Source organism: Lacerta agilis, chromosome 2 (assembly GCF_009819535.1).
Source record: "Lacerta agilis isolate rLacAgi1 chromosome 2, rLacAgi1.pri, whole genome shotgun sequence".
NCBI classification, from domain to species: Eukaryota; Metazoa; Chordata; class Lepidosauria; order Squamata; family Lacertidae; genus Lacerta; species Lacerta agilis.
The window spans coordinates 32227689-32240860 of record NC_046313.1 but is presented as its reverse complement, the minus strand read 5'-3'; the positions used below and the strand labels follow the sequence as shown (position 1 = coordinate 32240860).

Genomic DNA, 13172 nt, shown 5'->3' with positions numbered 1-13172 from the left:
TCCAGATTATCTACTTGCTAAGCATTCATCCTGATTTGCTTGCACAAAGTTTCTGTGGAGGTTAGATTATATTCTACCTTTATTGAGCATTCATTCTTTCCTTGTCAGATGTTGTCACAGGCTTCACAAGCCTTTGATGTTGCTCATGAGTAACGGCCAGCTCCAGCGGTGAGCTTAAAAACTGTTTATTAAGCATTAAGAGTTACAGAGTGTTGAAATCATGTCTACTCCCTAGCTAATCAGTTTTCCGGACTGGAATCTTCGTGCGCGCGCCAGCAGAGGAAGCCCCTTGTCCCTCTAATATGACGTCGACGCTTACGTCTCCCCCTCTGCTCCCCCCCTTGTCGGCTACTGACAGTATGTGAAGTCTCTCCCTCTTCCCGAGACGTTTGCTGATGAGGGCTGGGAGAGCTAGAGGTATCTGTATTAATTATAGGTAATTGCTCTCGATATCTCAGCCCCTCCCCCTTACTGGCTGAATCCCAACCTTTTCTCTCCTCTGCCATTTCATCTCTGCTCTCCCCCCGCTCCTCTCAAGCAATCCCTTTATCCCTGACAGATGTTTACACAACTTCCCATTAGTTCTTTGTTCTTTGTTATTATTTATTAAATTTGTATGCAGCCCTTCATCTGTAGATCTCAGGGCAGTTCACAACATAAAATTACAATATAAAAAAAACACAAAATGCATAATAAAAATAAGAACAAAAACAAACCAATAATCCTCCTTCCCACAACACATATAAAAGGACATCGGATGTCAATAAGCCAAAAGCCTGGATAAAGAGGACCATTTTTTCCTAAAGGTATATAATAAAGGAGCCAAGTGAAGTTCCCTGGGGAGAGCATTCCACAAAGGGGGAGCCACTGCAGGAAAGGCTCGTTCTTGTGTTGTCACCCACTGGACCTCACATGGAGGAGGCACACAAAGAAGGGTCTTGGAGGATGATTTCAGGGTCTGGATAGGTTCATAATAGAGAGAGGTGGTCCTTGAGGTATTGCAGTCTTGAGTCATTTAATTTGTTCTTTCCACACTTCCCAATGCATTGCCCCATCGCTTTCTATACCACAAAAAGGCCCCTTTAAGAAAAGTACATTTGTTGCCCTAGGGCACCAGAGTCCATTAATTCACTTTAAATAAGCAAATATAAAATTCTGGTATGCTATTGAATCTGTGCAAGAAAGTGACAGATGTGCCAAGGCTACAATCCTAAGAATACTAACTTCTGCTGTTACTCATCTTTCATCAGGGTTGGAGATCCTGTGATCTTCCAGATGTTGCTGGACTGCAACTCTCATCTGGTCATGGCCGATGGGAGTTGTAGTCTAGCAAGATATGGAGGCCACCATGTTGGCTACTCTTGATTTAAACTAAGCAATGCTAACTTTCACTTCTGCTTAAGTGAATTATCAGGAGCAAAGGGGGAAGTGGCAGTGAAAAGCACTCTTAGCAATGGCTAGTTTTTCTGCTGTTGGTGACAGTAATTGTGCGGTTACAGTGAACAATTGTGAAAATCTGATTTAAACCACCAAGCTGCAGCTAGTCAAATTAACCACCAGTCTATTAGGCTGTAAAAATTGAGTTACTTCAACTAACAAACAAAAAGCTATTTTAATGGAAAGGCAGAAAGAGATTTCATTCCCCCTCCCCATAATCTCAGTGAATTACTTCCATTTTCATTATTTCTCCGTAGCAGCCATCTGTTCTCAGCAATTGGCACATTCCATTAAGGCCAGAAAGCTTAATAAAAATCTGTACCCACAGGAAAAACTAAACTGCTTAGTGGAATAATATATTTTAGCAAGAGGAGACAGAAGGTGTTTAATCTCCACGTCACTGTTTTTTTCGTCAGTTTCCATCAAGGACAAATGCTGCTTATTTGAACTGTAATGGGTGGTTTAAAAACAAACAAACACCCAAACAGAAGTGGGCATTTAGTTGATCAGACAGTGTAGAAAAGGGTTTAGCTGTGCTTACCTAAACCTAGAATAAATGGATAAAGTGTATCTGAAGAAGTGTGCATGCACACGAAAGCTCATACCAAGAACAAACCTACCGTAGTTGGTCTCCAAGATGCTACTGGAAGGATTTTTTTAATTTTTTATTTTTAATTTTGTTGTGACTATGGCAGACCAACACGGCTACCTACCTGTAACTAGAATAAATGGGAAGTTGTGGCAGAAGAAAAATCTCACAATTCTTTAGATGAAGTCATTGAATTAGGATCAGAAAGAGGTAGTGAGGAGGTAGTGTGTGTGTGTGTGTGTGTGTGTGTGTGTGTGTGTGTTTAAGGTAATTTTATTTCTGTGATCTTCATTCCTGTTACGTAGCTGTAAAAGACACGAAGCGGACTGCCATCTGAAGAGGGGACACTTTAAAGTAACAAAAGTTATCCATCATCATTCAATCCATCCATGGCTCTATTATAACCTAGTTTCAAAGATAATCAGACCGCAGCAAAGTTGGGAAGAAATAATAATTGCTTATGACTATACTATCCTGATCTCATCTGATCTTGCAAGTGCAGGATCAGGCCTGATTAGTACTTAGATTATAGGAGTGCTGTACATGTGGCAATACCAAGTGCTGGACCACAACCTTCTTTCACTGTTATGGGCCATCCATTGTGAAGTAACCAATACTGTATGCATGGAGTTTCTACCTGAGACCCGAATCCCCCCTGACTACAATAATCGTCTCCAAACTGGCCCCAATATTATTAATAATTCTGCTCACAAACAGAAGCAATTCAGGGTTGGCAGGGGAATTATTTTGTCATAAACTCCCCTGCAAAGCTGTGCAAAAAAATGGTGGAAACTGCAACCAGTTCTATAGGATTCCTTCCTTTTGCAATGCTTTGCTACGCTGATTGGTGTATAGGATCCAGCATGGAGCTCAACTGTCTGCCCAAAGGCAACTGCAAAACAGTGCTCAAAAAAGTAATCATGGCAGGAGAACCCAGATAATACCTGCCTATAATGTAGTCCAAGTATGGAATTCATAGGAAAAGTAAGGAAGCAGATGGATAGGAGCCAGGCTGAAATGGGGTGCCAAGAGTAGAAGCAATTTTAAAAAGAAAAAACAAAGAGCAGCCAGAAGACCCTGCAATGAAATCTGAAACAAAATGTTGTAAAAATTTAAAAATAGGAGACCTGAAAGGAAAAGAAGGAAAAATAAAAAAAATAAAAGCCTACAGCACCCGGTATTCCCAGGCGGTCTCCCATCCAAGTACTAACCAGGCCTGACCCTGCTTAGCTTCCGAGATCAGACGAGATCGGGCGTGTTCAGGGTAGTATGGCCGTAGACGTTAACGCTGTCTGCTGCCGCTGCTTTTAACCAGGAACCGAGAGAAAGTGCGCCCCCTACACGCACATAGCAAACCTTGAAATACCTCGCTTTTTGTATAATAATCATAAGCACAAGTGATGACAGCAAAGTAAATGCTAACTCCACCATACTGAAATAAAATTAAAACAACCCCACAAGGAGCATGAACAGGGCTTTGTTTAATTGACAGCTAATAAGGCAGGCATTCTCGAGGACAACCGCTCCTGCGTGACGTCATCCAGATTGCGCGTCGCCGCGAGGGCTTTCCAGTAGAGCGACGCCGTGGCCCGCAAAATGGCGGCGCCCATCCTGAGTGCTGCGCTGCATGGACTACGGAAGACTAGACCTTTTAGTACTTCTGGTGAGTGGCGGCTGTCTCCTTTCCACACTGGAGGAGGAGCGGGGGCAGGAAGCCGTTAGCCTGCTCTTTTATAGGGTAGCTTGTCCTCCGCTACTGATGGACTCGATACGCTGAAGTTCTCTCTAGCCCTGATAATTTAGAACTCCGAGGGCAAATGTTTTGGGACGTCTGAGTTTTGTATCTGATGGTTGTGTCGTGCCGTGAATGGCCAATATAATAGTCAACTCCCATGCAAACCTATATGAGCTCAGAGGGTGGATAGCTGTGGAATATATTCATGTTATGAGGAAGCAGCACATTTTCTGACTTGGCAAGAAATCAGTTTAGTCTTCTTTGCATCTTTGAAAATATATGAAGAAACACAAAAATTGGTATGCCACTCTCATTTTACACATTCCGTAGTGAAGCTACAAACATAGTTTACTGCCCCAAAGTCTGATTCATTCGTTTCCACCTCATCTGCTGTTGGAACACAAAGGTGGTGGAAATGCAATTGGACACAAGTTTCTGTAAGTGTTTAAGCATATAGTATATAGGGACGCGGGTGGCGCTGTGGGTTAAACCACAGAGCCTAGGGCTTTCTGATCAGAAGGTTGGTGGTTCGAATCTGCACGACGGGGTGAGCTCTTGTTGTTCGGTTCCAGTTCCTGCCCACCTAGCAGTTTGAAAGCACGTCAAAGTGCAAGTAGATAAATAGGTACCGCTCCAGCGGGAAGGTAAACGGCGTTTCCGTGCGCTGCTGTAGTTCGCCAGAAGCAGCTTTGTCATTCTGGCCACATGACCCGGAAGCTGTATGCCGGCTTCCTTGGCCAGTAACGCGAGATGAGCGCCGCAACCCCAGAGTCGGACACGACTGGACCTAATGGTCAGGAGTCTTTACCTTTTAGTATAAAACACGTCTGCGTATTGCCATCACTTTTGTGTCTGCAGTGTTTACTAGTGTCTCTTCTCTCCCCACACCCATTACTTCTGCTTTCGTTTGAACAGGACAGGCTCAAATAAAATGTAGTCCAAACCTTCTATACCCTTTTATGCTAATTTATTTTAGCTGTTCTCTGGAAAGTGGGAGTACCTCTTGGGCCAATGCCTAATGAAGATATCGATGTTAGTAAATTGGAGGAACTAGAAAAGTACCGTGTCTTCACTCGCTACTTCAAGGAAGCAGAGAAAGCACAAAAGAAACCTCAGTGGTGGAAAACCTACAGGAAATATGTCACTCCAGAGCAAGGTACACCATTAGTTCAGCTAAGTTCAGCCCAGTTTCTTCTGCTCCTCTCCTTTTTGTATGAATAGTTTATCTTCATGTGGAAAGTTCAATCCTATGTGTGCTTTTGGGGGGCAAGTGCCTGAATACCGAGTACAGGAGGAAAAGTAAAGCAGGGCTATCACATTGTCTCTGCTGATAGACTGTCACCTTGCAGCAGCCATTCCATTTGACTATCTGAACAGTTTCAATCCCATGTGGTTACTGTAAGAATGGTGACATTTAAAAACCAGTGCCTGAGCTTGTTGTTTGCCTCCTTCCTCTCCATCATTTTAGATGAGCGTGAGAGCATCTTACTACTGATCTTGTAAAATGCTCTGGGAGCTTTTTTGACTTAAGACTGGGGATAAAAATATTGTGCCTTCCTCCCTGAGTAAATGAGCATAGAACTGAGAGCAAATTACATGCCTATATTCAATTGAGGGGGAGCACAGGAGAAAGTTACCAAAAGGCAATAAAAGCTGACAGTTCGCCTTTTGTTGTTAAACTTTAAAGAGAGACACAACTGCCCATACTGTTCACTAAGGAAAGCAACTGAACTGGAAACTCACAGCCTTGTAGTGAGCCTGAGCAATGGGTTTTTTCATTCATTTCAAAGAGTTCTACATGCACATATGTGGGTGTACTGGGGGCCTGCTGCAGATTGGAGTTGCTCAATAAATGCCAAGTCCTAATGAAGACACTTTCTACTTACCTTGGGATATCAGGTAACTTTTAAGCTTTGCGAGTATTAAGCAACACCATAAAGCAAGGCATCAGCCACCCAATTTCCCAGGCATTTATAGTTTGTCCCTTAGCAAAACCAAAGGCAGAAAGTATGTCACGAGACTTACTTTATGTTTTCTCTGTTTTTCTAAAAACTATAGATGAAGAGGCAAAGATAGACATTGGGCTACCTTATTCTCCGCCACCATGGAGAAAAACACTTAAGGAGAGAAAAGCTATAATGAAACAGAATCGAGTGGAATTGGAAAGAGCATCCCGCCTCCGGAAATGTATGTCGGTCACAGTTCCCGCCTCATTTATTCCTTTTCTCTTCACTAGAGCTTATCCACTCAGTATTTCACAGTGCTGTGTTCCTGTTTGCAGTGTTGATTCCACTTGATGATGTCAGAGCTGAATGGGAGAAAACCTTTGGCCCACCCCACAAGCAGCGAGTGGCAGAACACTATGGACTGTACCGGGACTTGTTTGATGATGCCTTCTTTGTTCCCCAAGTTCCTTTAAGGGTAGAATACAATCAGGATGATGAATACGTTATGCCAGTTTATCAGGGGAATGTGGTGACACCCACAGAGGTATTGTACCAAGTGTATAAGCTTTGAGGGGGAGAATATCCTGTCTTCTTTTTAACCGCAACTCATCTAGTAAACATTTTGAGAAAACAGATTCTCTTGAGTACTTTGCCAACTGCTTTGTTCTCCCCCACCCACTCAATGGCATATACCAAGAGCTTCATTAGTCTAATTGGTGTGATGTTTATCTGTAAGTACAATGTTCGTCAGACTTAATTCCCCGCTTAATGTAGGCAGCTAATCTGGGAGTCGGTTTACACTTCAGAATTTTCATGACTCATAGTGATAATTAGCATTCTTTGTGGTATTGGTCCTCTTCTGTCTGGTTCTATTGAATGTAATTTCTTGAATGTATTCATTCTTGATTATTTAAAAAACTATATTATATGCCATTTTCTCCATCTTCCTTCTGGAAATGAGGATGTTATATCCCTTTTTTGTGAGACCCCTGAAGTCGCTTCAGTGTATAGTATCTGTGTAGCTATAAGTAGCAAATCCTGTATGCCAGTAGCAAATCCTTATCTTCAGTCTACAGTGGTACCTCTAGTTACAAACGGGATCTGTTCCGGAGCCACGTTTGTGACCTGAAATGACCATATCCTGAAGTGCCACATTTGCGCGACGCCATTTGGCACTTCTGTGCATGCGTGTGACGTCATTTTGCGCATCTGTGCATGCGCGAACCGCCAAACCCAGAAGTAACCCGTTCCGGTACTTCCGGGTTCAGTGCGTTCGTAACCCGTGACGAACACAACACGCAGCGTTCGTAACACTGAGGTATGACTGTATTTTAAAATATTTTTTTAAAAGTCAAAAGTCTCTTGTTCTCCGCTTTTGTGAGTTATTAGTTCGATATTAAAGCATGCACATTTTTATGATCTTGCTGCAAAGATAATAGTTGTGACTAGTGTGAATTGTCTAGTTCTAGCTGGACTGATAGGAGCTGGCAGACGAAAAATGAGGTGAAATTTAAACTAATCATGTTTGGGAGCATTGGCAAAAGTCTTGGCTACTTTGTAATCATTACTGTATTTTTCTGCTTAGGCTTTTAACCCTCCCAGAGTCTCATTTGAAGCAGATGAAGGATCCTTATGGACTCTGCTGCTCACCAACCTAGGTAAGTAAAGGTTTCCTGGCCCTAGGAATGACCCAGATTTTATTTTTCTGAGAGGCTGCTAAAACAAAATAAAAAATAAAATAAAATCCTTCCAGTAGCACCTTAGAGACCAACTAAGTTTGTTCTTGGTATGAGCTTTCGTGTGCATGCACACTTCTATCTGAAGAAGTGTGTATGCACACGAAAGCTCATACCATCAACAAACTTAGTTGGTCTCTAAGGTGCTATCTGTAACTGAGAGGCTGCTAGTTAATGTGTAGGTTCTGCAGTAACAGCAGAAATCCTGGTTGCAAAAGGTTATGGAGGAGTTGCCAGTGGTATAGTGAAAAATCAAAGGTGCTGAGTGATCTGGAGCTTTTAAGCTAGGGGAAGGGAAAATAATCATTTGAGCAGCCAAAAAGGGCACAACAAAGAAGCATTACATAACTGTACATGAATAATGATAATTTAATTGAGATAATGTTTATGTTATACACACAGATGGGCACCTGCGTGATGCCGATTCAGAGTATCTCCACTGGCTGGTGTGAGTATTGGCTACTAATCCATCTTTGCATTGGCATCAGTTACCAACTTGGGTTACATTTGGAGCTGAATCTCAATATTCCACTACAGCTTTCCTAGTGCATGCAGCAACTGACAGTTGCATGACTGCAGAGGTCCATAGCATACCAGATTCTCTACCTTCAAAGATCCTTCTTCTCACAGTGACTTTTCTACTGTGAAGTTCCTGCACACCTACCATGGGTTGCAGAGGTTTCTGTGACATGTCCTAGGATGCAGAAACTCTTCTTGTAGAGCCCTAATGAGACTGTGCAGCCCTTCTGCAAACTGAAAGCACACGTTGGGATACTCCTCTGACTGTGGCAGTACACTGTATGGGTAGGCTGATAGCAGGAGGCCAGCCAACATTCAACATTACTGTTTTTTCTCATCAAGGTGCCCCAGGCTTCCATGGAGCATGATTTGAGGACCACTGAGATGGAGCCTTGCTTTTATATATTGAGCCACTTTCCACCCCTTTTGCGTGTACCGTGGTAGCCTTAGGGAATTCAATTTAGAACGAGGGCAAGTCTTTACCTCTTCAGATGTGTAATGGCCATTTGAATTCCAAATACCATGCAGACAAACCCACTCTTGAAAATCGTATTTGAACTCAACAGGACAAACATTCCAGGAAACAAAATGGAGATGGGCAAGGAGATTTGCCATTACTTCCCCGCATTCCCCGCCAAAGGAACTGGATACCATCGCTTCGTCTTCCTTCTCTTCAAGCAGCTCCATCCCATTGATTTCACTGAAGATGAGCGGCCCGTGCCATGGTAACTCTTCCCATTTTGCATAACTATGGTGGAATCATTGGGTGTTTCCAGCTTCTTTTGAAAAAGGAGCCACAGGCTTATTTCTGAAGGTAGAATTATGAACTATCCAGTATTCTCTGAAACTTAAAAATTAGGTCAAATAACAGCACAGCCAGAATGTAAGGCACAGCTCAAGTTGAAAAGGGTGGGGATGGGGACACTTAAGTAAAAAAGATGTGTCCAGGAATAGATTTTAAGAGTTGAAACCCACCTATTGAGTAGTACCCACTGAAACCTCACCTATTGTAAACAATTGGGCTTGAAATCAAGAGTATCAATTGCTCTTGCATGAGTTTGTTTCTTCCGTATGATAGTCTGCCTTGCAAACCATTGCTTGCCATCCAAATAAGCATCACACAATAATTTTTCTTGGGGGTTTTTTTTTTTTTGCCTTGCTTTAAGGAGTCATGTAAATTGCTCTTCCCTACCGCCGTATTGTTTTCTTAAATAGGCAATGTGTTAAGCATTTATCTGTATCATTATAAATATAATTATCAACCCACCCCCAAAGGTGGTACCGTATATCGCGGCGTATAAGACGACTTTTTAAGCCCGAAAAATCTTCTCTGAAGTCGGGGGTCGTCTTGTACGCCGGCAACATCATGACCCGGAGTTCCGCCCCGCCACTGGCTGCATGGAGCCTCTCCCCGGCGCTCCAGCCGCAACCGCTGCCTCAGCCGCCATGGAGCCCGGGCTGGGCATGGGCGGCAAGCGCGGAGGCTTCCTGTGCGGCGACGGGGAGGTTCTCCCCGCTGCCCCAGGCGTCGCTGCCGACGCCTCAGCAGCCGTGGAGGCCGTCCTGCGCTTCAGCAGGAAGCGCGGAGGCCTCCTTTGGGGCGACGGGGAGCTTCTCCCCGCTGCCCCAGGCGTCGCTGCCAACGCCTCAGCAGCCGTGGAGGCCGTCCTGCGCTTCAGCAGGAAGCGCGGAGGCCCTCCTTTGGGGCGATGGGGAGCTTCTCCCCGCTGCCCCAGGCGTCGCTGCCGACGCCTCAGCAGCCGTGGAGGCCGTCCTGCGCTTCAGCAGGAAGCGCGGAGGCCTCCTTGCGGCGACGGGGAGCTTCTCCCCGCTGCCCAGGCGTCGCTGCCGACGCCTCAGCAGCCGTGGAGGCCGTCCTGCGCTTCAGCGGGAAGCGCGGAGGCCTCCTTTGCGGCGACGGGGAGCTTCTCGTCGCTGCCGCCGCCTCAGCAGCCATGGGGGCCGCTGTGCGCTTGGGCGGCAAGCGCGGAAATCTCCTGTGTGGCACGGGGGACGCTCTCCCCGCCGCTGCCGCCGCCTCAGCAGCCATGGATCCCGGGCTGGGTGAGTATACCCCAAAGTCTGTTTTTTCACATTAAAAGTTGGGGGGTCGTCTTATACGCCGAGTCGCCTTATACGCCGCGATATACGGTAAATCCCTAAACATCTGGTGTTCACAGAGGATAAGGCTATCAGTATATACTAGCCACAATGTCTATGCTCTGCTTTCTTTGTCAGAGGCAGTCACGCTTCCGAATATCAGTTGCTGGAAGCCACAGGAGCAGGAAGTGCTCTTGTACTCGAATCCTGCTTGTAGGTTTCCCATAGGCATCTGGTTGGCTGCTATGAGAACAGGTGCTAGACTAAATGGGCTACTGGCTTAATCCAGCTATTTTATGCTCTCAGGTTCCCTTGGCTGAGCTGCTTCCTGTTAAGAGAAAGGGTGGTGGTTGCCTATGTTTCTTATTCCTTCTGTACTCTCCAGCAGCTAATTTCCCCTTATTTTTCTGGAAAGAAAAAGAGCATGGAAAACTAATTGCTAGAGATAATGGAAGGAACAAGAAACACAGCTAGCCAACATCCCCTCCCCTCTAACAAGAAACAGTGTAGCCATGGGTGAATTTGATGCAACTCTCTCCTTCCAGGGATATCTACTACATTTATATTAGAAGTTTATAAACTACTTCTGAACTGCTTTCTCACCCAAGGAATCTTAAAAAAAAAGGCCTTTTTCGAGGTTGGCGGTGTGGGGAATGAAAACCCCCTTCAGACTTACCATTTCAGTGGTTTCTTTGGGGGAGCAATTGCTACCTGATGGAGAGGGAATATTACTTACCCTTTTATGTGTCCGTTTTACTCTACCGAAGAAAACTGATGGTGGCTTGAACAGGGTAGTACCGTGGTACCTCTGGTTAAGAACTTAAATCGTTCCAGGGGTTTGTTCTTAACCTGAAACTGTTCGTATCCTGAAGCACCACTTTAGCTAATGGGAGCTGCCGCTGCCGCTGCGCCACCAGAGCACAATTTCTGTTCTTATCCTGAAGCAAAGTTCTTAACCTGAAGCGTTATTTCTGGGTTAGCGGAGTTTGTAACCTGAAGCGTATGTAACCTGAGCTACCACTGTAAAGGTAGCTAGAAATAACAGCAGAAGCGTTCCATTGCATCTCTGTCCTCTCATCTTTTCAGCCACAGTCTCCAGATGAGAACGTTCAAGACATTCGACTTCTACAAGAAGCATCAGAGTGACATGACACCGGCAGGGCTGGCATTTTTCCAATGCCAGTGGGATGATTCAGTTACACGGGTCTTTCACCACCTTCTTGGTAAGTAATGGACCGTATGTATAATTTAGTACTAAAAAATAAAAGTAGTCATAATTTTTTTTAGTAATAAAAAAATTGTGACTGGAGTACATGTCCAGTAATTATGCAAGACCAAAATATTTCTGAGTACGTGCTAAATTTAAAACTTGATAAAATTGGGGAAGAATGCAATAGAGCTTGATAAAAGTATACAGAATTAGGAAACTTTTTCTTCCACCCACTGAGTCCCAAGTTCCCAGCCAGAGAAGGGAGGGACTAGTTCTTAACTGCTTGGAGAGGTGATTATTTGGATAGGGACTTCAGGGTCCTTGTGCTTCATACAGCATGTTGGGAAGTACCTAGAATAGTTCATATAAAGCTGCCTAGGCCAGGGGAGCTTGCAGACCCATAACAGTTTGAAGCCAGCAAAGCACCAGCATTTGGACAGCTGGTTTTGGAGCTATGTGGCGGGCTGGATTTCAATTTAGCAGGAAGAACAACTGCATTCTTGTACAGGTTTCCACAACAGAAAAGCTAGAAATAAATAGGGCCAGAGCACAAGGAAATCATGTGCTGTTAGTGGGCCAAAAGTCACCATTTTCCATTGCAGATCATCGGTGTCTTTGAGCCGGAGGATGCTTCAGGTTGGTGCTTGTGGAATTTGTAGATGTTAGGATGTGCTAACTTCCAATCTGCCCCTTGCAGACATGAAGGAGCCTGTGTTTGATTTTGTACGTCCCCCTAAATATCATCCACCGCAGAAGAAGTTTCCACACCTCCAGCCTCTGAGGTATCTGGACAGATACAGGGACAGTGATGAGCCTACCTATGGCATTTATTGAAGTGTCTTGATACTCCGCTTGCCAACGGGACCCTGCAGCCATGGCGCAACAAAGAACCCTCCCAAGCAGTTCGTGTCTCTGATCGGGAAATGGAAATATAAGAGACAGCTGGATTTGATTTGAATCATCACTTTTATTCACTTAGAAGAGAGAGGTGCAGCTTGCATCTTGTCTTTATATCGGAGACTCTGTCCTTGCGATGAAGGAAGCAGGCAAGCTGTGTCCAGAGGTCCAGGGCTATTCAGAAGCTGAGTTTCTGCCTCACTTTCTCAGGAGCCAGATGCTGTCCATCAAATGTTCCGAGCAAAACAGTTTTCTTTCTCTCTCTCATCATCTGCTGGGCCATTTCAGCAAAATAGCCTCACTTGAATGGGATGCATGAAATCTTGCAAAGCATTGAGTTGTTACTAAAACGCTGGACCGTGTGCTGTCTTTAAAGTATGAATAAACATTCTTTTAAATTCATGCTGGAAAATACTTATATTTGGGGAAAAGCACATGGGAGCAGTCAGTCTCTTGGAACTATCTAATATATCAACTGCTTCAATAACTTCAAGCAGCCTTTCTCAACCTAGTGCCCTCTGGATGTTTTGAATACAACTTCCATCAACTCCATCCAGCAGTCGTGCTGGGGCTGGAGTTGCTGTAGGTTACAGTCCAAAACATCAGGAGGCCATCAGTTGGAGGAGATTATTTCTAAGGTCAAGCAGCATCATACCTTTTGTGTTTCTGAAGGGCATCAGTGTTGTGACACCTTAAGAGATGAAAACTTTGGTTGGTGGCATGAACCTTTCATAAGCAATGCCTGCTTTGTGCAATGTGGAACAGGCTGTGGAACCAGTTGATATATGTTCATATGGTTTAAACGATTTGTCGGAATTAAACCAGATGAAATGAATGAATACCAAGATGGGTGTGTTTCTTGCTTTGCCATTAAAATTAGTCTTACTTTTTTCATTTGGATACCTTGAGACAATACGGTAATTGGTGTGAATAGCTTATTTGGTAGGTGATTTCTTTATCTTCTGGGAAGCACAGGATCCTCTCTATCCACATTTTTCTTTCC

At 44.4% G+C, this 13172-nt stretch overlaps 1 protein-coding gene and 1 non-coding gene across 2 annotated transcripts; one reads left to right on the top strand and one right to left on the bottom strand.

Moving 5' to 3' along the window:
- Positions 1-3188: 3188 nt before the first annotated feature.
- LOC117043034 lies at positions 3189-3307 on the bottom strand. Its single transcript, XR_004426125.1, has one exon. It is a non-coding gene; the product is annotated as a 5S ribosomal RNA (ribosomal RNA).
- A 260-nt stretch (positions 3308-3567) lies between these two features.
- On the top strand, positions 3568-12571 carry MRPL38 (mitochondrial ribosomal protein L38). Its single transcript, XM_033139349.1, has 9 exons — positions 3568-3689; positions 4738-4917; positions 5820-5948; positions 6043-6251; positions 7293-7365; positions 7846-7891; positions 8529-8687; positions 11149-11285; positions 11970-12571. The coding sequence occupies exons 1-9, from the start codon at positions 3623-3625 to the stop codon at positions 12104-12106; spliced, it is 1137 nt and encodes a 378-aa protein (XP_032995240.1). The 5' UTR covers positions 3568-3622; the 3' UTR covers positions 12107-12571.
- Positions 12572-13172: the final 601 nt, after the last annotated feature.

Excerpts from the sequence above, each read along its gene's own strand:
- MRPL38 (XM_033139349.1), top strand. The coding sequence starts at position 3,623 with ATGGCGGCGCCCATCCTGAGTGCTGCGCTGCATGGACTACGGAAGACT. Across the intron at positions 5,949-6,042 it reads AGCATCCCGCCTCCGGAAAT|TGTTGATTCCACTTGATGAT; the intron begins GTATGTCGGTCA and ends TCCTGTTTGCAG. Across the intron at positions 11,286-11,969 it reads GGTCTTTCACCACCTTCTTG|ACATGAAGGAGCCTGTGTTT; the intron begins GTAAGTAATGGA and ends TGCCCCTTGCAG.